The 25,452-nt window shown below is 45.4% G+C and overlaps 2 protein-coding genes across 2 annotated transcripts in view; both read left to right on the top strand.

Moving 5' to 3' along the window:
• The window catches only part of SEC14L5 (SEC14 like lipid binding 5), a 48,871-nt gene extending 31,730 nt beyond the window's left edge, over window positions 1-17,141 (top strand). Inside the window, exons 8-16 of the mRNA XM_070954996.1 lie at window positions 870-1,059; window positions 3,440-3,528; window positions 5,032-5,102; window positions 5,394-5,565; window positions 6,643-6,777; window positions 8,089-8,226; window positions 11,174-11,419; window positions 14,193-14,371; window positions 16,814-17,141. Of these exons, the coding sequence (XP_070811097.1) occupies window positions 870-1,059; window positions 3,440-3,528; window positions 5,032-5,102; window positions 5,394-5,565; window positions 6,643-6,777; window positions 8,089-8,226; window positions 11,174-11,419; window positions 14,193-14,371; window positions 16,814-16,919 (1,326 nt within the window). The 3' untranslated portion in view covers window positions 16,920-17,141. The remainder of the gene's footprint in view (window positions 1-869; window positions 1,060-3,439; window positions 3,529-5,031; window positions 5,103-5,393; window positions 5,566-6,642; window positions 6,778-8,088; window positions 8,227-11,173; window positions 11,420-14,192; window positions 14,372-16,813) is intronic.
• A 5,658-nt stretch (window positions 17,142-22,799) lies between these two features.
• Window positions 22,800-25,452, top strand: part of WDR90 (WD repeat domain 90) — a 69,788-nt gene continuing 67,135 nt past the window's right edge. The window contains exons 1-2 of the mRNA XM_070954868.1: window positions 22,800-22,874; window positions 24,865-24,956. Coding sequence (XP_070810969.1) covers window positions 22,865-22,874; window positions 24,865-24,956 — 102 coding nt within the window. The 5' untranslated portion in view covers window positions 22,800-22,864. The remainder of the gene's footprint in view (window positions 22,875-24,864; window positions 24,957-25,452) is intronic.

The raw sequence follows: 25,452 nt of genomic DNA, 5'->3' as shown, positions 1-25,452 counted from the left end.
ACGCAGGAAACCTGTACTAGGGATTCGAACCGCCGAACTGCCGACCTTTCTGATCGACAAGCTCGGTGTCTTAGCCACTGAGCCACCTAGTCAGTATCTTCCTTGAATGCTCCTGTCCCATTGTTGAACTTGTGAAGGAACCGGGAGCAGCTTGCCTTAACGGTTGACAAGACTGCATTCTGAATCGGTTTCCTTCTGTCTGAAGGACATCTTTGAACGGTTTTCCTTGCTGTGCGACTTCAAGATGTCCCAAAGATGCTTTTTTTCCAGGAGGCAACTGGACTTCCTTGTTTTGTTTTTTTTTCCTTTGGTAGACGTTTCGCTTCTCATCCAAGAAGCTTCTTCTGCTCTGCCTGGATGGTGGTGGGGAATGGAAGGATTTATGTTCCTTGCAGAGAAGCTGGTCATTTGCATCCTTTTAGAGGGTCGTTGAAGCACTTGGAGGTTTATCTGTGTCCTCAGGGTCACCGGAGTGGTTTTCCTGGTTCCTGTAGTCTGCAATTTTTTTCTCCTCTGGAAATCCATTCCTCCTCCCACACCATTCCAAGGGCGTTCATCCCAAATTGTATAGCTCAAAGTCTGTAGACGTTCTCAGTCATCCAGGTCATGGTTGTCCCAAAAGTGCTTTTTCAGGAGACAACCGGACTTTCTTTTTTTTTTTTCTTTGGAAGACGTTTCGCTTCTCATCCAAGAAGCTTCTTCAGCTCTGACAGGACACTGGGGAATGGAAGGATTTATGTTCCTTGCAGACAGCTGATGTTTGAAGAAACATCTTCAAAAGAAAATAAACAAGGAACCAGGAACACTACTCAGGTGAAATCAGTGCATTTTATACTCTGAAAAATACGGTAATTCTCTCTTTTGCTCAGGTTCCCAAAGATGAATACATCCTCCGTTTCCTGAGGGCTCGGGACTTCAATATTGACAAGGCTCGGGAAATGCTCTGCCAGTCCTTGGCATGGCGAAAGCAATACCAGGTGGATTACATTCTGCAAACGTGGAGGCCACCTTCCCTTTTGGAGGAATTCTACGCTGGGGGCTGGCATTACCAGGACAAAGGTGAGCATCGACCTGTTGCCCTCTGCTCAGTGTCAGGGAATGAAGTTCATCAGTCTGTGAGTCATTCATCATTCAGTTACCTTAGGATGATTCTGGGGTGGGCTTCTTGGGTGCAATGTTGAATTTGCCATTGCTGTTCAGCATTTAAAACTTGTCAGGTGGGACAGATCTGGTCCACATAGAATGGTGGATTAAACTGATTTTGGGGATGTGGTGGCGCAGTGGCTAAGACGCTGAGTTTGTCAATCAGAGGGTCGGCAGTTCAGCAGTTCGAATCCCTAGTGCCGCGTAACGGGGTGAGCTCCCGTTCCTTGTCCCAGCTTCTGCCAACCTAGTAGTTTGAAAGCACGTAAAAAAATGCAAGTAGAAAAACAGGGACCCCCTTTGGTGGGAAGGGAACAGCGTTCCGTGCACCTTTGGGGTTTAGTCATGCCGGCCACATGACCACAGAGATGTCTTCGGACAGCACTGGCTCTTCGGCTTTGAAATGGAGATGAGCATTGCCCCCTAGAGTCGGGAACGACTAGCACGTATGTGCGAGGGGAACCTTTACCTTTACCTTTAAACTGGTTTATTGCTAAACAGCCTATGAGCAGAAATCTTCTCAACAAACAGCACCTGCTTGGAGTTAGATAAGGGATGATGGAATTCAAGGATAGTTGGTCTTGGTCCATTTGTGGCTACGTAGGGATTCTAGGGTGATCCCCTTTTTACTATAACTCTGCCCCTCTAGGCTCTGCCATTCCTTCTCCTGCAAATCTCGGTTTTGAACGCTTTTGCCGAAATGCATGTAAAAGTAATTCCAAAGAGAGCCAGGAAATAAAATAATAATAATCTTCTATGATGGCAAAGGCTCAGTGTCTACAAGGCTGTAATACCTATGGTCAATATGAATTGCAATGTAGTCATTTCACAATGCAAAACCTGGCCTTTTGTACTTCGGTGTCTGGCCCCAAAAGACAAACTCTGTGGGAAAGCTAAAACTACTTTTATTGAGAGGGGCTACAATAATAGAATTTTGTAAGTCAAACTGTGCTGTATGTCTTCCACTTCTTACATTATAGTGAATTAGGGAGGTGTCTATTTGAGCCTCTTCTGCATATTTTCTATCTGTTGCGAACTTAAAGTATGTTTCATCCCTCTATCGAGATAAACTTCCTATACAGTATTACATCACAACGTTCTGTGCAAATATCTAAGTCATGTGGTTTGTCATTTGTGGTTCTCCTATGGCCCCCCCCCTCTCCCCAAACCTATGGCTCTGAATAGTGACATTTTGGATAGTGAATATTCATTTTCACGTTCTCATCTGGTCCATTTCCAAAACTGCATCATTAGTAGCTATTTTTGTTCATCGTAGTGGTGGTTCTCAATCCTTTCTGAATCCACCGTGCAATATGGAATGTAGCCATTGTTCAATTATTAAGCATGTATAACATGTATAAAGCATGTATAAAGTCATGCTTTGACTTACGTCAAAGTGTTGTGGCCCATCAGCGACCTGTGCAGCTAGTAGCTGATTCCGACAGCGAGGAGGCTGGTGTGGTGCTGCGCCAGCAGCCTGTGCAGCTGGCACTCAAGTCAGACAATGAGGAGGCTGGAGAAGATGTGGTGCCAGAGGCGGGGATTCAGCCAGGGCCTTCAGAACCTCCAGAAGCTTCCATGGGTGGTGAAGAAGAAGAGGAGGAGCCTCTTCTTGATGCACGGGCGCGCAGAGCTGCCAAAAGGGAGGAGTGGCTCCTCAGGAGGAGGTTTCCTCGAGAGTAAGGCTTGGGGCTAATTGGCCACTCCCTTAGCCTATTTAAGGAAGGACGACGACTGAGGCAATTTGCAGGGAACAACTTCGTTCACTCTCCTTCGTGTCTTGATCTTAGTTCTTTTATCAGTTTCCTGCAAATTGCTTCTGAGCTTTCTGCCAATCCTAGTAAGATTACGATTATTTATTCTTTGGATTCTTGTAGGCTGTTAAGAAAGCTAATTAACAGCCTTTGTTTGAAAAAGACTAATTTAATTTAGTAAACTAAAGTTTGTACAGACTTTGTGTGGGCTGCGTTCTTTGGGGTCCGTAGCTGGGGCAGGACACAAAGTTGGTGGTAAGTCATTTGTTTTCCTCTTTCCTCTGTACGTCTAAGTTTTACTCTCGGTAATGATGTAAATCAAAGGTGTAAGTCAAGGTTGTGTGCTCAAGGCTGAGCTATTATGGGAAGAATCTTTCATTTCAACAGCAAGTTGTGTTGTTGTCACAAGCTGGCAGTCGGACGTTGGACGAATTGCTGCTAATTTTCATGTTTCTGGAAGCTTATTCCGTCTTTCAGGACAGGTTTTTTTTTCTAAAATTCAGCTTCTTTGTTCTTTCTTTCTTTCTTTCTTTTTTTTCAAGATGGAAGACCCCTCTACATCCTTCGCCTTGGGCAAATGGACACCAAGGGTCTTGTGAAGGCCCTGGGAGAAGAATCGCTTCTTCGCCATGTGAGAGACGCCTTTAAATTAAATGCTTAGCTTTGGCAAAGACCCTTTCTCAAGGGGCTTCTGGCACTTCTTTGTCTTAAGTGAACGTGTGCCCACATTTTGAAGGCACCCAAACTCACAAACGTAGCAACTATGCAATGCAGGAATGCAATACCAGAGTCCCTGGACATGGTCTTCACAATGTCTACCAAATAGAACTTTTTCTAATGCTCTCCTTATCCTCTCCCCGCAGTTCAGTGGTGGGATTCAATTTTTTTTACTACTGGTTCTGTGGGCGTAGCTTGGTGGGCGTAGCATGGGAAGGATATTGTAAACTCTCCATTCCCTCCCCACTCCAGGGGAAGGTTACTGCAAAATCCCCATTTCCTCCCGATCAGCTGGGACTTGGGAGGCAGAGAAGAGATGGGGGCAGGGCTAGTCAGAATTTTTACTACCGGTTCTCCAAACTACTCAAAATTTCCGCTACCGGTTCTCCAGAACTGGTCAGAACCTGCTGAAACCCACCTCTGCCGCAGTTCCTCCACACAAACACCCATTGCATATGGTAGACTGACAGCAAGTGAAGCATGACGTAGCAGGATGGCAGTCTTACATTGTGGGAGGAAGTCCATATATCTTATAGTTGACAGGGGAATTCTGGGAATTGAAGCCCACATATCTCATAGTTGGTTGGGGAGTTGGATAGATTTTCTTAATATACTCTACAAAGAAAAGTAGCATTCCTTGACTTCTTGCAGAGCTTTCTTTTACTTGGTCTACATTGAAGGACTGGCCTCTATCTTGAAAGCATCTCCAAAACCTTCACTGCCCATTTTTAAGACCAAGCAAATCGAGATGAGACTATTGCATCTCTCTCTCTCTCTCTCTCTCTCTCTCTCTCTCTCTCTCTCTCTCTCTCTCTCTCTCTCTCTCTCTCTTTTTCCCTCCCTCCCTCTCTTCTCCTCTCCTATCCCCTCCTCTCCCCTCTCCCCTCTCCAGTGTACAGATGTACAGATCAGAAACAATGTGATACCTTTTCTGGTTCATACTAGATATCATCACTCTGTACTTTTACTCTAGCAGTGACTTCCCAGTTTTCATCTGGAGGGTTTCCCCCCCTTTTTTTTCTCCTTTCCTTTCCTTTCCTTTCCTTTCCTTTCTTTTCCTTTCCTTTCCTTTCCTTTCCTTTCCTTTCCTTTCCTTTCCTTTCCTTTCCTTTCCCTTCCCTTCCCTTCCCTTCCCTTCCTTTCCTTCCTTTCCTTCTCCTTTCTTCCTTTCCTTTCCTTTCCTTTCTTTTTCTTTTCCTTTTCCTTTCTCCCTTCCCTTCCCTTCCCTTCCCTTCCCTTCCCTTCCCTTCCCTTCCCTTCCCTTTCTTTCACTGAATAACTTTCTCTTCTTCCACCAACTTCACAAGGCAAGAAATTAAAGGATTCTATAAGAGCTGATCAGTACATCCAAGACCTGTAATTTAGGAATATTTTCATATGTCACAATGCAAACCTTTGTTTTTTGTTTTCCTTTTAGGTCTTGTCAATTAATGAGGAGGGACAAAGAAGATGTGAAGAAAACACCAACCTCTTAGGCCGCCCCATCTCGTTAGTATGCATCTCCTTATGCAAATACAGATCAACATGAAGGATAAATCAGCTATTTGTTAGATTAAGGAGACTCCATCAGTGCCATAACCTCATTAAACAAATTAACTTTTTCACACTTTGAATAAAATGTAGGGAGATTGGAAGACTATTCTGAATGGCATTTGTGAAAACTCCCAAAATTTTACATAAGGAAGTTGGCCAGATCCTGTGCCTTGAGGACTAGTGAGTTGAGGAATGTCAAGTTTACAGATGGCAAAAAAACCTGTCTTGTGTTTTCTTCCCTTTCAGATCCTGGACCTGTTTAGTTGATCTTGAAGGGCTGAACATGCGTCATCTCTGGCGTCCTGGTGTAAAAACACTCCTTAGGATTATTGAAGTGGTTGAGGACAACTATCCGGAGACTTTAGGGAGGTTGTTGATTGTGCGAGCGCCAAGGGTGTTCCCTGTGCTTTGGACTTTGGTGAGCAACCCTCGAGGGGGTTCTTTCAAGAAGGTTTTAAAAAAACAGCACATTTAGGAAAATTGTTTTTAACTGATAAGGACATGCTACTGGATAGCTCCTTGGCCCAAACTTGTTTCTAGAACACTTGCAATGTCAGGGCTCCAACGGATGCCCTAATTAAATCATGAGCCTCGAGCCAAGCTTCAAAAGAAATCCGGTTATTTATTAGGAGCTTCATGTCAGCATGTTCCAGGTGAAGCCAACTCTTGACCTCATGTAATTTACAGCCCCGACTTGACCATGTTTCCTCCCTCCCCCCAGAGTGTGTCAACAGTCACATTCTCCAATGGAACAATTTCGCGGGTTGTAGAGATCACTCCCCTCCGGCCTCTATGGGTAACCCTGGGAGACAGCCTTGAGAGAGATATGTCTGGAATGTGCTTTTGTTTTTTGCTGCTGTGCTGCTTCGCTGTTTTCCCATCCCCCTTGCCTATGGCAACTTGAGAGCAGGCCAGTGATGCTTTGCAAGTTGACGTACAACTTGTTTTAGCAATAGCACCTAGACTTATATACCACTTCATAGTGCTTTACTGCCCTCTCTAAGCGGTTTACAGAGTCAGTATATCGCCCCCAACAATCCGGGTCCTCATTTTACCCATCTCGGAAGGATGGAAGGCTGAGTCAACCTCGAGCCGGTCAGGATCGAACTGCTGGCAGTTGCAGAGGTAGCCTGCAATACTGAATTCTAACCACTGGGCCACCACTGCTCTTTTATGCATAATTTATCCTTTGATGATGGCTCCTCTTTCCATTGTAAATTTAATTTGAAAGATTTGTGCAATGAGGGAGGCAAGAGTTCTTTATATGCCTTTTTTATTTTGTAAATGGGAAAAGTGTGAAACACTGCAAAAATATTTCTTTGGAATAAAAAAACCCCCAGCTTCTGTACCTCAGATTTTAGGGTCCAAGTTAAAATAAGCAAGGGTGCGTTTATTTTGGTTTCTTGGGAAAGTATATTATATTTAAAGGATTATGAACTTTGAATATTTGAGAGAACAAGTGATAAACAGCAACATTTTCTCCTATCAATTTTAGGTGAGCCCCTTTATCAATGAAAACACCAGGCAAAAATTCCTCATTTATAGCGGCAACAACTATCAGGGTCCTGGAGGACTTGTAGATTATCTGGAAAAAGACGTGATTCCAGATTTCCTTGGAGGAGAATGTGTGGTATGTTTGGATAATGTCTATACCATATAGCAATAGCAATTGCACCTAGACTTATATACCGCTTCACAGTGCTTTACAGCCCTCTCTAAGCGGATGACAGAGTCAGCCTATTTGCTCCCAACTATCTGGGGCCTCATTTTACCCACCTTGGAATGATGGAAGGCCAAGTCAACCTTGAGTTGATCAGGATCGAACTCCTAGCAATGGGCAGTTAGCCTGAAATGCTGCATTCTAACCACTGTGCACCATGGAAGAAAGAAAGAAAGGGATGGAAGGAGGGAGGGAGGGAGGGAGGGAGGGAGGGAGGGAGGAAGGAAGGAAGGAAGGAAGGAAGGAAGGAAGGAAGGAAGGAAGGAAGGAAGGAAGGAAGAGAGAGAAAAGGAAGAGCAATAGCAATAAGATTTATATACTGCTTCACAGTGCTTTCACAGCCCTCTCTAAGTGGTTGACAGAGTCAGCCTCTTGCTCCCAACAATCTGGGTCTTTATTTTACCCACCTCGGAAGGATGGAAGGCTGAGTCAACCTAGAGTCAGTCAGAATCGAACTCCTAGCAATCGGCAGTTAGCCTGAATTGCTGCATTCTAACCACTGTGCACCATGGAAGAAAGAAAGGGAGGGAAGGAGGGAGGGAGGGAGCGAAGGAGGGAGGGAGGGAGAGAGGGAGGAAGGAAGGAAGGAAGGAAGGAAGGGAGAGAGAGAGAAGGAAGAGCAATAGCAGTAAGACTTATATACCGCTTCAAGTTCTTTTATAGCCCTCTCTAAGCGGTTAACAGTCAGCTTCTTGCCCCCAACAATCTGGGTCCTCATTTTACGAACCTCGGAAGGATGGAAGGCTGAGTCAACCTTGAGCCAGTTAGGATCGAACTCCTGACTGTGGGCAGCCTTAGTCTGCAATGCTGCATTCTAACCACTGTTACCACCTCCATTATACACTACATAAACATGACTAAATAAATAAATAAATAAATAAATAAATAAATAAATAAATAAATAAATAAATAAATAAATAAATAAAATTATGTATATATCCACATGAAAAATGAATCTTGCCAGTTGGCCATTGGAGTGGTTGGCCATTGCCTTCTTGAGATGCTCTTGCATTCCTGATAAACCTCCATTGATGGTCCTCATCTGGATCTGGTCTTCCTTCGGTCACTCTATCCAAAGAGAGTGGATAGAAGCGACAAAAGAAGAAGAAGCTTTTGTCGCTGTAGACCGAACATCAGGAAAATCAGAGGTCTTCTTCTTATTTGGAATGTTGACATTTACAAAAGTATTTTATCTGACTATCCATTGTCCTCCCTCCACAGTGTAATGTGCCTGAAGGTGGGCTTGTCCCCAAATCCCTCTATCAAACAGATGAAGAGTCCGAAACCGCAGATCATATTCGTCTCTGGACAGAAACCATCTATCACTCTGCAAATATTTTCAAAGGGGCTCCCCAGGAGGTAAGACCGAAGAGAACCTTCTGTTCAATGGAAGGTACAGTAGATACGTTCTCCTTTTCTAGGCCACGGGTCTCCAACCTTGGCAACTTAGAGCTCACTGTAACAACATTGCCAAAAAGGCATTAAGAGTTGTTAACCTAATCTTGCGAAGCTTCTTCTCTGGTAACATTTTGCTGCAAACTATGGCATACAAAACCTTTGCTAGACCAATTCTCGAATACAGTTCATCTGCCTGGAATCCGCACTGTGTATCGGACATTAATTCAATTGAGCGAGTCCAGAGGTATTTCCCGAGAAGAGTCCTCCACTCCTCTGCTCACAACAGAATCCCTTATGCCACCAGGCTTGAAATTTTGGGCTTAGACAACTTAGAACTACGCCAACTTTAGTCTGACCTAAGCCTAGTACACAAAATTATCTGCTACAATGTCCTACCTGTCAATGACTATTTCAGCTTCAACCGCAATAATACATGAGCACACAATAGATACAAACTCAAGGTAAACCGCTCCAAACTCGATTGCAGAAAATACGACTTCAGCAACAGAGTGGTCAGTGCCTGGAATGCACTACCTGACTCTAGGGTTTCTTCCCCAACCCCCCATAACTTTAACCTTAGACTGTCTACTGTCGACCTCACCCCATTCCTAAGAGGTCTGTAAGGGGTGTGCATAAGAGCACCAGCGTGCCTACCGTCCCTGTCCTAATGTCCCCTTTTATACGTATTCATTTCCTGTATTCATATCCATATTTATACTTATTCCTGTTATCTCGTACAAGTTTGACAAACTAAATAAATAAATAAAATAAACTTTAAGCCTGGCGGACTTCAACTCCCAGAAGTCCCCCGCCAACTTTGCTGGGAATTCTGGGAGTTGAAGTCCACCAGGCTTAAAATTGCCAAGGTTGGAGACTCCTGTTCTAGGCCACCCAGCAATGACTTAATTAAGATCCTGGAGAAACAGGAAGGAAGAAGAACTTCTCTTCCCCCATATTCCTGGTGTCCTGTCCCTTCAATGGCTGTGAATCTTTCAGGCAGGAAAGAGGAAAGATTTAAAAGTCAGTTTCTTTGTAGGTACAGGCAGTGGTGGGATTCAGCCAGTTTGCTCCACTTCGGGAGAACCGGTTGTTAACCTTCTGAGCAGTTTGGTGAACTGATTGTTGGAAGAAATCATTAGGTCAGAGAATCGGTTGTTAAATTATTTGAATCCCACCACTGGGTACAGGTAATCCTCGATTTACAACAGTTTATTTAGTGACCATTCAAAAGTTACAATTCCATGTTTCTCCAAAAAGACGACCCACCTTGAAAAGAAGCCCTATCACGTTTTTTGAGTGCATGCGATCAAATTAAGACCCACCCACAAAATTAGCCCTAATTAAGACCTAATTAAGCCCTAATTAAGACCATGGGGTGCAGGAGGTGGGGCGAGGCACACAGGTAAAAATTAAGGTAGGGTGGGGATGGGAGGTGGTGGAGCTGCCCTACTTACCAGGCCTCGCACACCCTGACACCTACCTCACCTTCTGCGGCCGCTTCTTCTGCGGCCACTTGCCGTTACTCGCACACATACCCCTGGCCTCCGTTTCGCCTTCAGACGCCTGCCGGAAGTCATCTGCAGCTGATAACAGAGCTCTGGATCGATCCAGCAGGCATCTGAAGGCGAAACAGAGGTTGGGGCAATGCGTGCGAGTGGCGGCAAGCGGCCGCAGAAGAAGTGGGCCAGCAGCGGGCTTCTGCTGGGCGGGGCTGTTGGTGCCACCGCTGCGAGGTGAGTCAATAATTAAAGGTAAAGGTAAAGGTTCCCCTCGCACATATGTGCCTGTTAGATATTTCAGCATCCTACCTCCAGTTCCACATGTGCCCTGAAGAATCGCTTTGAAGTTTGAAAGGTTCCACGTAGCCCTAATAAGAAGTTTATCAGTGAATCTAGATCAGGGGTGTCAAACTTGATTTCATTGAGGGTCGCATTAGGGTTGTGTTTGACCTCGGGGCGGGGGCTGGGGGAGGCGGTGGCCAGGGTGGCCGTGGCCAACTCAACGTCACTCATGGGGGGGGCACCTATAGTGGCCAAGTGCTAAGGCAGGACTTCCGTCACTGTCATTATAATCCTTCCTTTTCCTTCCTTCCTTCCTTCCTTCCTTCCTTCCTTCCTTCCTTCCTTCCTTCCTTCCTTCCTTTTCTTTTTCTTCCCTCTTCATTCTCCTTTCTTCTTTCTTCCCCTCTTTCCTTCTTTTTCCTTCCTTTCTCTCTTCCCCTCTTCCCTTCTTTTTCTTTGTCTTTACTACTTCCCTTTCCCCTTTGCTGTCCCTTCTTGGATGTTCAAATGCAAAAGGGGAAACATTTCTCCTTTTGTTTTGTTTTTAGTTTGTTTTGCTAGCCCTCTGCTAGCAGAAATGGAGCTAAGGGGGGGGGTGCGTGTGCGGCCCCCTGCATCCTGTTTTTGGCCGTGTTAGCCTCCTTTTTCAGCCACAGTGGCCTGCAGCCCTCTGCCAACCAAGTAGATTTAGCAGGAAACACCTCCCCCTCAATGTTGACTGGATCTAAGAAGGTTTACCATATTTTTGGGGTATAAGATGCACCTTTTCCCCCCAAAAAAGAGAATGAAAATCTATGTGCATCTTATACTCTGAATGTAGCCCCGCCCAGCCTCTCAAACTGAAGTTTCAGAGGCTAAAAAAAACTGCCAAACAGAGCTTCAGAAAAGCCTCCGAAATGAAGCTTCAGAAAAAAAGCCTCCGAAACGAAGCTTCAGAAAAAAAGCCTCCGAAACAGAGCTTCAGAAAATCCACCTGACAATCAGCTTTTTTCTTATTTTCCTCCCCAAAAACTAAGGTGCGTCTTATACCCCGGTGAGTCTTATCGTCCGAAAAATATGGTAATTTTATCAGCAGCCTCCCTGAAGAAACTGGCTAGACATAAGATTTTTCCTGTCTTCTAATCTAGATCGTTGTAGAGATCCTGGAAGGTGAATCTGTGATCACTTGGGATTTTGACATCCTCAAAGGAGACGTGGTGTTTAGCCTCTTCCATTCCAAACGAGCCCCCGAGACTGTCCGGAAGGAATCTGCCATGCCAACCCCTTTGACATCTGGGGAAAACGTACAACTCATTGGCAAGAGTTGGATCCTGGGAGTGGATTACAGCCGCGTGGAGACTCCCTTGGTCTGCCGTGAAGGCGAGAGCATCCAGGTGAGATTGTGCCCCCTCCCCAAAGCAGTTCTGGGCCTAATCATAATGAGAAAGCAAAGCTGTTTGATAACCGGCTCCCAAACACGACCAACCCTCTGTAGTTAAACAAATGTTCCCTTTATTAGGAGCGCCAGCAGCCCCAGCAAAAAGTCTCTCTCTCACCGCAGGCTAACAAGTCTGTCCGGAAGAGAGATAAATAGTTGTCTGCCACACATATTCCCCTCTGCCCCCTGCCTTTTATCCCCAGAGATAGGATGGGGCTTTGGCTCTTCCAACCCAAAGACTGGCCCATAGATTTCCACTGCTCTCCTCTCCTCTGCCTTCTGCACATCTGTGCATCAGGCACTGGACCCAGCTGTTCCTCCTCTTCCTCATCAGCCACCTCCAGACCTGGGGGTTGTTGACTCTCCATCTGAGGACTGACGGACGGCCCAGGCTCCGCCTCTGTCTCTCTCTCTCTCTCTGACAGCTCCATTTCCTCTTCCTCCTCAGAGCTCTCAGGTTGCCTCGATGCTGGCTTTAACTCCCATGCCTCCTTCTCCTCTGATTCAGTTGCTGGAGAGGTAGTCGGCCAACAGGCCACAACAGAAGCCAATTCCATGGAATTTTAACATGGGCGAGAGATTCCTCAGACTCAGCGCCAGAGGGACGCATTTGATCAGTTAGTTGCACTGTTTAGAAAGCTTTCCATGGCACCCGGTTCATTGAGATGATCAGGTCTCTGCGATTTGTAATGTACCTGAGTGCGGAGAGTGTTTTGCCACTCCTAATTGTATAGGCATGAGCTCATTAATTAAGAAACGGATTGCAGGGCAAGTTGAAAGAGTAAAAGATCATGCAGTAGTAAGCAATTATAAATATCATGTGAAAGGTGTGAGAGATAGATTGTAGGAGATAGATAGATGGCATAGATTGATGAGATAGATGATAGATAGATAGATAGATAGATAGATAAATAGATAGATGATAGATAGATAGATAGATAGATAGATGATAGATAGATAGATAGATAGATAGATAGATAGATAGATAGATAGATAGATAGATAGAGATAGATGATAGACAGACAGATGATAGGTAGGTAGGTAGGAAGGAGATAGATAGATAGATAGATAGATAGATAGATAGATAGATAGATGATAGACATAGATGATAGGTAGGTAGGAGATAGATAGATAGATAGATAGATAGATAGATAGATAGATAGATAGATAGACTGATAGATAGATAGATAGATTGAAAGATAATAGACTGATAGATGATAGGTAGGTAAGTAGGAAGGAGGTAGGTAGGTAGGTAGGTAGGTAGGTAGGTAGGTAGGTAGATAGATAGATAGATAGATAGATAGATAATAGACTGATAGATAGTTAAGTAGGTAGGAAGGAGGTAGGTAGGTAGATAGATAGACAGACAGACAGACAGACAGAGATAGGATAATAGAATATAGGATATAGGAATATAGGAATATAGGATAAATAGAAAAATAATAGACAGATAGATGAGAAAGAGAGAGATGATAGGTAGGAGATGGATGGATGGATGGATGGATGGATAGATAGATAGATAGATGATAGAGATAGATTATAGATAGATGATAGGTAAGTAGGTAGGTAAGAGATAGATAGATAGATAGATAGATAGATAGATAGATAGATAGATAGATAGATAGATAATAGACAGACAGATGATAGGTAGGTAGGTAAGAGATAGATAGATAGATAGATAGATAGATAGATAGATAGATAGATAGATAGATAGATAGATAGATAGATAGATAAATGATAGATAGATAGATAACAGACAGACAGACAGATGATAGGTAGGCAGGCAGGCAGGGAGGGAGGCAGGCAGGCAGATAGATAGATAGATGATAGATGATAGATGACAGATGATAGATGATAGCTAGTAGCTAGACGATAGATGATAGCTAGTTAGCTAGCTAGAGACAGACAGATACAGATAGAACATTCCCTGGAACCATTATTATGTGGCATGAAAAAAAAAATGAAAACTATCTATAAAAAACCTGAATCAAGTTTGTTTCCAAGTCCATGTCCAAACCTAGAAAACACATGGGCAGACGTGCACGTTTCCAGAAAAATTACATCTTGTCGTCCTAAGGTTGCTATTATGCAGCCCCAGATAGGTATCCGAGCAGCTCCACAGATGTTTAGAGCTCCTGAAACCCCTCCAGAGGATGACCTCCTTCGTACGCTAGCTTAGAAAGGCTCCTTTCAGTAAGAAACATGATTAGGGGGATCAACTCAGTCGAATCCATGGGGATCTTTAACAGAATCACCAAGAATTTGCCTATAGGATTTGTCTCAGTGGTGAAATCCAAATTTGTTTACTACCGGTTCTGTGGGTGAGGTGTGGTGGGCGTGGTGTGGTTTGGTTTGGTGGGAGTGGTGTGGTGGGAGTGGCAGGGGAAGGATGCTGCAAAATCCCCATTCCCTCCTAGCTCCTGGGAGAAGGATATGGCAAAATCTCCATTCCTTCCTAACTCCTGGGGGAAGGATACTGCAAAATCCCCATTCCCTCCCCACTCTGAGGCCAGCCAGAGGTGGTATTTGCTGGTTCTCCGAACTGCTCAAAATTTCTGCTACTGGTTCTCCAGAACCTGTCAGAACCTGCTGGATTTCACCCCTGATTTATCTTTATCTCCCCACAGCAAGAGGAAAGAGGAGTTTGAAAGCTAACTTGGCAGAGACAAACAAGACACCTCGTTTATCCCTCCCTACCTGCGTGTTTCTCCTTGTGTCTCTGCTTGCAGGGTTCCCATGTGACTCGCTGGCCAGGTTTTTACATCCTCCAGTGGAAAATGCACAGCCCAATTCCCTGCACGGGGACCAGCCTCTCTCGGGTCGACGACGTCTTGGCTACGCTCCAGGTCTCTAATCACAAATGCAAGATCCTGTATTATTACGAGGTGCTTGCATCCAAGGAGTTCAGGTAAACAAAGAATTGGGGGCATCTATTTATTTATTTAAGAGGGGCTCAATGGCTCAGTGGCTAAGACGCTGAGCTTGTCGATCGAAAAGGTCGGCAGTTCGGCAGTTCGAATCCCTAGTGCCGCGTAACGGGGTGAGTTATGAGGCACTCGTAAGCTGGGACAGAAGCTTGTCCCAGCTTTTGCCAACCTAGCAGTTCGAAAGCATGTAAAAAATGCAAGTAGAAAAATAGGGACCATCTTTGGTGGGAAGGTAATGGCGTTCCGTGCGCCTTTGGCGTTGAGTCATGCCGGCCACATGACCACGGAGACGTTTGATCAAAACACAATAGATCTTGCCTTTCCATTAAAGATGATATCAGTCATTCCATAAAATAGGCCCTATCTATCTATCTACTGGAAGGGACGCAGTGGCTCAGTGGCTAAGAGGCTGAGCTTGTCGATTGAAAGGTTCAGTTCGAATCCCTAGTGCTGCGTAATGGAGTGAGCTCCCGTGAATTGTCCCAGCTTCTGCCAACCTAGCAGTTCGAAAGCACATAAAAAATGCAAGTAGAAAAATAGGGACCATCTTTGGTGGGAAGGTAATGGCGTTCCGTGCGCCTTTGGCGTTGAGTCAAGCTGGCCACATGACCACGGAGATGTCTTCGGACAGTGCTGGCTCTTCGGCTTTGAAACGGAGATGAGCACCGCCCCCTAGAGTCAGGAACGACTAGCACATATGTGCGAGGGGAACCTTTACCTATTTACCTGTTATTCATTTGCATCCTGCCTTTATTATTTTTACAAGTACAATTAGTCCTCAACGTACGACCACAATGGAGCTTAAAATTTCTGTTGTTAAGCGAGACATTTCTTAAGTGAGTTTTGTCCCGTTTTACTCCCTTCCTTGCCCCGGTTGTTAAGTGAATCACTGCAGTTCATAAACCAGTCACCCGGTTGTTAAGTGAATCTGGTTTCTTCGTGGACTTTAATTGTCAGAAGGTCGCAAAAAGAGATCACATGACACCTGGAACACAGCAACGGTCATAAATACGAGTCGGTTACCAAGCGTCTGAATTTTGATCACTTGATCCTGGGGATGCTGCAAAGGTTGTTAACTGTGAAAAAACGGACAGGTGACTTTTTTCAGTGCCGTTGTAACTTTGAATGGCCACTAAACAAACTGTCGAGGACTATCTGTAACTCAAGGCAGAAAATATATCTAACACACCTTCCTTCGCCTATTTTCCCCACAACAACCCTGTAAGGTTGGTTGGGCGCTGAGAGAGGGAGTGTCCCAAGGTCACCCCGCCAGATTTCATGGCTAAGGCGGGACTAAAACTTACTGTCTCCTGATGATTGGCTAAAAAGTCACACAGCTGGCCTTCATGGCTAAGGCGGGACTAGAACTCACCATCTCCTAGTTATTGATCTACAGCAGAGGTCTTCAGACTTGGCAGCTTTAAGACTTGTGGACTTCAACGCCAGGAGTGGGATTTGGGGGTTCTCCGAACTGCACAGAATCTTAGCTAGAGGTTCTCTCGAATCCCTGCGAACCCCCAGCAGCCCACCCCTGGGGCCATTCCTATAGAGAAAATCAGAAGCTCTTTCTTTCTATTTCCATTTTTATTTTATTTTTATTTTATTTTATTTTTTTTGCACATTTGGCTTTTCCTTTTTTCTTTTCTTTTCTGTATATTAATTCAAAAATGAGATGCAAAAAAAACTCTACACATTTCACTTTGGGGGAAGATGTGTTCCGCTCCTTCCCTCACATACTTTTTTTTTTTTTTAATTTGATTTATATGCCGCCCTTCTCCGGAGACTCAGGGCGGCTTACAATGCGTTAAGCAATAGCCTTCATACTTTTTGTATATTTTATACAAAGTCAGCTTATTGCCCCCACAAACTGGGTCCTCAATTTACCTACCTTAGAAAGGATGGAAGGCTGAGTCAACCTTGAGCCTGGTGAGATTTGAACCTGCAGTAATTGCAGGCAGCTGGTGTTAATAACAGGGTGCTTTAGACCACTGTACTACCAAGGCATTCTTTGTCTTGCTGTCCCTCTTTTCGGGGACTCTTAACCAACTCCTGCGAAGGCTAACTGGGATTCTTCAGCTGAATCACGCGATTGCTGTAAATCACAGCCGCTAGGCTCTAAAAACAATGCCATGGAGAGCCGGAGGGGGGGGATGGAATGGGGGTGGAGGTGGTGGGAACAATGCTTGTCTGATCTTGGCCATCTGCCTTCCGAGCAACTCTTGCCGAATTGACATCTTCCAGCCACAAACGAGATCCCTGCGGATGGACGCTGGACAGCGGGGCCTCCAGCTGAGCAGAAGATGATCAGCCAAGCGAGGGCAGGGGAAAGGGGGAGGGACGGATGGTGGGGCCAAAGCGCTGGGGTCTCATTAAGGGCCGGAGATAACGAGCGTTTCCTTTCTCCCTTCCCCCCCCTCCTCCAGGGGCTCCATGACGAGTCTGGAGTCGTGCACGAGTGGATTTTCGCAGCTCAGTGGAGCCACCACCTCCTCCACTCGGTCGCAGAGCAGTTCCTTGGTCTCCAGATAGCATCGCCTGGGAAGATGCAGAGCCCCGGAGGGCTGGACCAAGATGCTTTCTTCGAGGCTGCGATCCATGGAGGCTCAAGGCAGCCTGCAGGGATGATCACCGAGGAGACCCAGGGACGCTTTTATCAACCAGCTTGAAATCCTTCCTTCCTTCCTTCCTTCGTTCCTTCCTTCCTTCCTCCTTCCCTTCTTTCCTCCCTCCCTTTCTTTCTGCCCTCCTTCCTCTCTCCCTTTCTTCCTCCCTCCCTTCCTCCCTCGCTTTTTGCCGTCTTCCTTTCTTTCCTCCCTCCCTCCCTGGCTTCTTCCTCCCTCATTCACTTTTTCCTTCCTTTCTTCCTCTCTCTTCTCTCCTCCCTCCCTTTTTCCTTCTTTTCATCCTTCCTTTCTCCTTCCCTTCTCCCTCCCTCCCTCTTTCCTATTTCCTCTCCCTTCTCCCTCCGTCGTTTTTTCCTTCCTTCTTTCCTTCCTTCCTTCTTCCTCTTCCTCCTTTCTCCCTCTTCCTCCCTTCTCCCTCCCTTCCTCCCTTTTTCCCTTTCATCCTTCCTTTCTCCCTCCCTCCCTCCCTTCTTCCACCTTCCCTCCCTTCTTCCTCCCTTTTTCCTTTTCATCCTTCCTTTCTCCCTCCCTTCTCCTTCCCTCCCTCCCTCCCTTTCCTCTCTCCTCTCCTCTCCTTCCTTCCCTTTTCCCTCCCTTCCTCGCTTCTTCCTTCCTTCCCTCCCTCCCTCCCAAAGACTGAAATAGCTTCTAATTCGTGACGACTGCCCCTCTGCAGCTGTACATTAGTCAACCTGTCAGTTAGAATGCCGACAGTACTAATTTTTGCATGGATTTTACAACATTCGTAGGGTTAAAGGGCTCTTCCCACTCAGCACCATTCGATCCGAAATGTAGAGCTAACTGAGGTTGCCTTACCTATTTAGGGCTTCTAGAGCCAAAAACCCCTCCCGGCCCCTGGTTAGCTTCGTTGTGCATCGGCAATGCCATTGGTGTTCCAGCAAGGTACGAACAATATGCCTGGACAGCAGAATTGAGCTGCAAACTGCTGATGTGTACATACACACCATTGAAAAATGGGGCTGTTGGGTAGATTCACATTTCTGGGTAACTTCAGGCAGGGAACCTAACTCAGAGACTTAAGAGATCTACATATTACTGTCTAAAGCAGGGGTGTCCAATCTTGGCAACTTTTTCAGATCGTTGGATTTCAACTCCCAGAATTCCCCCCCCAACCCAGCATGGTTGACTGGGGAATTCTGGGAGCTGAAGTCCACAGGCCTCAAAAGTTGCCAAGATTGGACACCCTCTGGACTAGTGTGTTGGAACTGAGAAATCCCCACTTGTTTCCCTACCGTGCACTGAAACAAGCTCTAACTTGAAAAGAGCAACACATTTTTCTCTTCCCTTTTTATTTCCTCAGGTCTGTGAGCAATAATTGAAGCCGATCTCTGCCCGATGGCTTTGCTCAGGGTTGAAAACGTGTTTCTCTCTCTCTCTCTCTCTCTCTCTCTCTCTCTCTCTCTCTTTCTCTATGTATATAGATAAAGGGCTAAAGAAAAACAATATTTCATTGCTTACAAGGCACAAAAACTCGTTCACAGTGTTAAGGAAGCAATTGTTTAAACAAGCCAGAGCTAACACAAGTTAGGGTAGGCACTTTAAGAGCGCGTGGGTGGGTGTGAGTGTGGGAGTGCATGCATTTTCTGAGTGTGTATGTATATATAAATATAGATAAATAGATAGATACAGTATATACAGATCAGTAGCGGGTTTCAATTTTGTTTGCTACCGGTTTGCTCGTGCGCAACACTTCTGCGCATGTGCAGAAGTTTCCGGGCAGGTGGGCGGAGCCTCTCACCGCCGCTACCGATTCGCCCAAACCGGGGCGAACCTGTAGCAATCCATCACTGATACAGTTAGATGTATGGAACTTAAAAATCCCTTAAGTCCCATTTACGGAAACAAGAATGAAGGCTTCAATTAATTATTTGTATCCTTTTATAGGCACAACTTGATTATTTATTCGGGAATATGCCTCCTTGTTTTAAGTATTGGGCTTTTTTTTTTTTAAGCCAAATAAAGGATGGAGTGGGGTTCTGGTAACTTCAGCTTTATACTTTGGGGGTGGGTGGGTGGGGGGAAAGGGGTTTGCGTAGTTTCTAATTAGATATTTTTAGATGCCTGCCTGCATTACGTAGAAGAAATTGGGCAGATTTCCGGGTATCTTGAATCTATGGAGTGATTATGATGATGATGATTTTTTTAAAAACTGCAATCAGGAGTTGGTTGGCTTTGAGGAACTGTTGGGATAAAGAAAACCCTAGAGCAGTGAGAGCTAACTTTTTTGCCATTGTGTACCAAAAGCAGGGGGAGCACTGGGGGGGGGATCTCGCTTGGGCGTGCCCACACCCATAATTCAATGCGCCCCGCCCCCCCACATGTGCGCGCGACCCCCCCCGCTTTTGGCATGCAATGGCATGGTGGGCCCGGTAGGACTGTTTTTTGCCCTCCCCAGGCTCCAGAGGCTTTCTAGGAGCCTGGGGAGGATGAAAAGGCCTTCCTCGCCCCCCCCAGAGGCCCTCTGGAGGCTGGAAATAGCCTGTTGGCTGACGTGCACATGCGTGCTGGAGCTGAGCTAGGGCAGCGCTTGCGTGCCCACAGATATGGCTCCATGTGCCACCTGTGGCACGCATGCCATAGGTTCGCCCTCACGGCCCTAGAGAAAAACCCTTTGATTTTTGTTAAGTATTAGTTTTCCCTCAAACGGGGGACCTCGAGGACCGAAAGATGTCCGTTGTGATTGATCCCGAAAGAAATGCCTGAAATGGCCGTACAGAGGTAAAAAGGAATCGAATCGACGGATGAGAAACTTTTAATTAGCTGTGTCCCACGGTCACGTGATCCTCTTTTTGCGACTTTCTGAGATGCCAAGTCAACAGGGGAAGTCAGATTCGCTTAACGGCCGGGTGACTAACGTCTCAACGGCAGCGTTTCGCTTAACAACGGAGGCAAGAATTGGTCGTCCCATAGGGCAAAGCTCACTTCACAATTGTCTGGCTTAACAACAGAAATGTTGGCGCTCGACGGGGGTCGTACGTTGAGGACTGCCTGTGCATAACCAACCAGGGATCTTCTATCCGTTGCCGCTGTTGGCCCCAAAAAGAGAATCGAAGAAGAAATTGCATAATCTTGTCTTGAAAAACAGGCTGTTCACACAAATGTAGACTGCTTCCACTGGAGGTTGTACAGAATTGCACACAACATGCTCCTCTTGATATTTATTATTATTATTATTATTATTATTATTATTATTATTATTATTATTACTGTTATTATGGTTGATCACACAGTCATCCATATTTAGACGGAGTCTGGCATTTTTCTGTACCTATCGAGTCTTTCGCAAGGACCTGGAATAAGCAGATGGTTTATTGATAAGTGTTAAAAATGTTATCACAGGGATATTACTATTCTTATTATTGTTTGTTCGAGGCAACAGGAGGGAGGCGGGTGAATTTTCGAGCCGAAACTGGAAAGTCAATAAAATAACTTATAATTCTCCGTGGTTTTTTTCCTTCCTTCCTTCCTTCCATTGTACTGTTAAGGTCCCAAAAATGTACTTGGGTCACCAGAATGCCAAAGCTTTAATTTGTACAAAGAAGAGCTGAGTAAACCGTTCCACACATATGCAAAAGAGACATGTAAGGAAGGCCACACCTCGAGGAAGGTATGGCGTCCTTTTATACCTTCAGAGGCATCAGTTTAGTACCCAATTCTGGCCCCCTGGCCCACACCTTCCTTGTAGCCCTGCATTGGCTGTGCAGCAAGGAACAGGGGGGCTGAGTGCTTAGCAACACAGGTGTTTGCCCGATGTAATCCTGCCAAACCATGACATAGCCCGCTTCTTGAGATATCCACCAGGCACGACTCATGCTTTTAAAAGTAAAAAAAAAAAAAGTTGTCCACGCCCACCCAGTCACATTACCCCCTCTCCCCCACCCAGCCACGCCCACAGAACCGGTAGTAACAAATTTTACATTTCACCACTGCATTAAAGCAATGTTTCTCAACCTTGACAATTTACAAAACGTATGGATTCCAATTCCCAGAATCCCCCAACAAGCTGAACTGGGGGATTGTGGGAACTGAATTCCACCCATATCTTAAAAGTTGCCAAGTTTGAGAACCACTGCATGAAAGCATTACATGAAGACATTGAACATTAACAGACAGTCACTAAACTAAGTGACCGAACTCTCGTTTATCCAGTTTTGGTCACCACGCTGTAAAAAAGATGTTGAGACTCTAGAAAGAGTGCAGAGAAGAGCAACCAGGATGATTAGGGGACTGGAGGCTAAAACATATGATGAACGGTTGCAGGAACTGGGCATGGCTAGGCTAGTGAAGAGAAGGACGAGGAGAGGCATGATAGTAGTTTTCCAATATTTGAGGGGCTGCCACAGAGAGGAGGGGGTCAAGCTAGTTTCCAAAGCACCCAAAGGCCACACAAGGTATAATGGATGGAAACTGATCAAGTGAGATACTAATACCACTCTGTAAAGCCTTAGTAAGGCCACAGCTAGAGTCCTGCATCCAGTTTTGGTTACCACACTATAAAAAAAGATGTTGAGACTCTAGAAAGAGTGCAGAGGAGAGCAACCAGGATGATTAGGGGACTGGAGGCTAAAACAATGAACGATTACAGGAACTGGGCATGGCTAGTGAAGAGAAGGACCAGGGGAGACAGGATAGCAATCTTCCAATAATTGAGGGGCTGCCACAGAGAGGAGGGGGTCAAGCTATTTTCCAAAGCACCCAAAGGCCAGACAAGGAATAATGGATGGAAACTGACCAAGGAGAGATTCAACCTGGAAATGAGAAATTTTCTGACAGTGAGAGCAATCAACCAATGGAACAGAAATTGCCTTCAGAAGTTGTGGGAGCTTCATCACTGGAAGATTTCAAGAAGAAACTGGACTGCCATCTGTCAGAAATGGTGCAGGGTCTCCTACTTGGGCGGGGGGTTGGACTAGATGACCTGCAAGGTCCCTTCCAACTCTGTTAATCTGTTAAATTCTTGGCATGGCTAGATTGGTGAAGAGAAGGACCAGGGGAGACAGGATAGCAGTCTTCCAATATTTGAGGGGCTGCCACAGAGAGGAAGGGGGTCAAGCTATTTTCCAAAGCCCCCGAAGGCCAGACAAGGAACAATGGATGGAAACTGAAGAAGGAGAGATTCAACCTGGAAATAAGGAGGAATTTTCTGACTTTGAGAGCAACCAACTCATGGAACAGAAGTTGCCTTCGGAAGTTGTGGGAGCTTCATCCCTGGAAGCTTTCAAGAAGGGACTGGACTGCCATCTGTCAGAAATGGTGCAGGGTCTCCTACTTGGGCGGTGGGTTGGACTAGATGACCTCCAAGGTCCCTTCCAACTCTGTTCCTCTGTATCTATTCTCCAAAGACACCTTTAAAATCCTATTAAGCCCCTTTGCGGTTAAACGTTTTAAATAGAAATAGACACACATTTCTATTTATGTAGTTGGGCTTGCCACTTCCGTTACAAACAGTTTATATACTTAGGTCACATAAAAAAAAAAAGGGAATGCACGATTTAGAAAAACCGGCTTTTGCTTTTGAGGCGAAAATGCAAAGAAGGAAAAAAAAAAAAAAAAAGAAGCGAGCAGGGGCGCGGCTAACAAAGTACATCCCCATAGAGATAGGAAGGATAGAGAGCCGCTTCCTCTTCTTTAAGAGCGCGACTCTATAATCCCGGAAACGGAGGCTTCTCTAGTGTCCGCTCTAGGTTCGGCTCTATGATCCAAAGCGGCCTCTCTAGCCCTGGGAGAGTACGCCCTCCTTCCTTTCGTTGAGGCGACTCTATGGTCGTGGGCGCACCTACGCGGGCAGTTCGAGGGCAGCGGCGGGAAGCCGGGCCGAGCCGGGCAGCCATGGCCAAAGGTGAGCCGGGGCGAGGGATCCGGGCCTCGGGGCCTTGAGAGCAAGGAGGGCGCCTTCCGTAGTATTTGCAGTGGTTTCCTCTCCCCCAAAAAAGGTTTTCTTTTTTTTTGCATTTAAATTAATACGGCAGGCAGAAGTTCGTCAGGTGTAGCTTCCCTTCCGTCTCTGCGGGGGTCAAAAATTCACAGGTTGGATGCTGTCGTAATCAAGTGGGTGATGAAAAAGCCCAGGAGCCAAGTGTTGGTGGGTCAGAGACAGGCAGAAGTCTATCAGGTCGAGCCTTCCTTCCTACCATGGGCTTCACTGGGGTGTGTGGTTCCAGGAGCCTGTTGGATGGCAGGTCCTGCATATCTGGGAAGGAAAAAAAAAATCAGGCAGGTGAGTGACAGGCAGAGGTTCGTCAGGTGTAGATCACACACTGTTTGATGGAAATTGAACGTTATATAAATAAAACAAGTAAAACATGGGGGGGGGGAAGAGTCCAGGAGCCCAGAGTCGTGGTGGGTCAGGGACAGGCAGAAGTCCATCAGGTCGAGCCTTCCTTCTTGCCTCCCTTGCCATGGGCTTCATTGGTGTGTGGGGTTAAGAGTCCAGTAGCCTGTTGGATGGCAGGTCCTGCATGTCTGGGAAAGAAAATAAGGCAGGTGAGTGACAGGCAGAAGGTCGCTAGGTGCAGCTTTGCTCTGTCTTTGCAAGGGAGTGCTTCATGGCTTGGATGTCTGCCTGCTCCATAGCGGTATCTGTTCGCTTAGAAACTAAGCCTTAGATGGATAGGCTGCAAAAAATCCGAAAACGTGGGGCAATATATAATATGCAAAATATAACAGATGGGTTAATACAGTCTTAATACCTGTTGGAGAGATCAGATTTGATCAACTGAATAAAAGCTAAAAATCCATCAGGTGCAGATGTCCTCCATCTCTCTAGGAGGGTAACTGTTGAACTACACAGCTTTGGAGGGTAACTGAATTGGGGTGGGGGTGAGGGGAGAGGAACTATCAATGAAATGCTATGTAAGAGGCAGAAATTCACCAGGTGCAGCTTTTCAGTCCTGAAGGTAAGCTACACTGGTTGGACATCTGCAGTGCTTGTTGCATGTTATTAAAATATAGAAGCACTATAGAAAGAACGGTTTACAAGCATTAGCTAATCACAGAGTAAATCTGTGTATGTAGGTATGTAGGTATGTATGTATATATGTATGTATGTGTGTATCTATAGGTATATATGTATCAGTGGTGAAATTCAAATTTTTTTACTACTGGTTCTGTGGGAGTGGCTTGGGCATGATGTAGCTTGGTGGGCGTGGCAGGGGAAGGATACTGCAAAATCTCCATTTCCACCCCACTCCAGGGGAAGGATATTGCAAAATCTCCATTCCCACCCCATTCTGGGACCAGCCAGAGGTGGTATTTTCCAGTTCTCCAAACTATTCAAAATTCCTGCTACCTGTTCTCTGAACTACTCAAAATTTCCACTATCGGTTCTCCAGAACCTGTCAGAACCTGCTGGATTTCACCCCCGATTTGTATATATGTACTGTATATCTACTCTCTATGCATGTGTGTGTTCGTATATACTTCTATGTACTGTATATGTGCATATATGTGTGTGTATGTATCTATATATTTCTGTGTATGTGCATATATGTGTGTGTATGGATAAATAAATGATATGGGGAAGAGAGAGAGAGATGATAGATAGATAGATAGATAGATAGATAGATAGATAGATAGATAGATAGATAGATAGATGCATGTGTGTGTCTGTGTGTACGTATGTATGGTTTTGTATGATTTTTATATTGTATTTTGTCCATTGTTTTGAGTTCTGTTTAACTATAGCAATTTACCTTCAGGTTTCTTCCAGTCATAATTTTAAAATCTCTATACTGAAAGCCTACTCAGAATGAATGAGGAATTTAGCGTTGGGAATACTAATTGGGGCTCATTGCTCTTTTATTCCAACCCTTCCCCCCCCTCCCCTTCAGTGTGGCAGCATCCTTATCTGAACATCTTCAAACACTTTAAAGTAGAAGAATGGAAAAGATCTACCAAGGATGGGGACGTGACAACCTTTATGGTAAGGCCAAATCTCCTGACATTTCTCTCAGTAGCTTAATTTATATTAAATTCGTTCGCTCAGTTTCCTGTGGTAGTCTGTAGTTCGCTTACTCTGACATCTGAACTTAGATTATGGCATAGATCATGATTAGGGGTGCCTTAACTTCTCCAGAATTACATATACATAAGCCTTAAACCCTTTAAACCAGTTGGGTACCAGGGACCGGTTCTGTGGGCAGAGGTTTTTCCATGGACCGGAGGGAGCATGGTTTGGTATGCTGACTGCATCCCACGGATAGGGCTTTTTGTTTGTTTGTGCAGCCCGGTTTTTTGGCATGCCATGGCCTGGTGCTGGTCCCCGGACTGGGGATTTTAGACACCTGCCTTAAACTATCTTTCTTTCTTTCTTTCTTTCTTTCTTTCTTTCTTTCTTTCTTTCTTTCTTTCTTTCTTTCTTTCTTTCTTTCTTTCTTTCTTTCTTTCTTTCTTTCTTTCTTTCTTTCTTTCTTTCTTTC

The sequence above is a fragment of the Pituophis catenifer genome, unplaced genomic scaffold (genome assembly GCF_029215685.1).
Source record: "Pituophis catenifer annectens isolate HBS135680 unplaced genomic scaffold, rPitCat1.0.hap2 SCAF_16, whole genome shotgun sequence".
NCBI lineage: Eukaryota > Metazoa > Chordata > Lepidosauria > Squamata > Colubridae > Pituophis > Pituophis catenifer.
The sequence above is the reverse complement of the archived record's forward strand: the minus strand, read 5'-3'. Positions and strand labels throughout refer to the sequence as shown.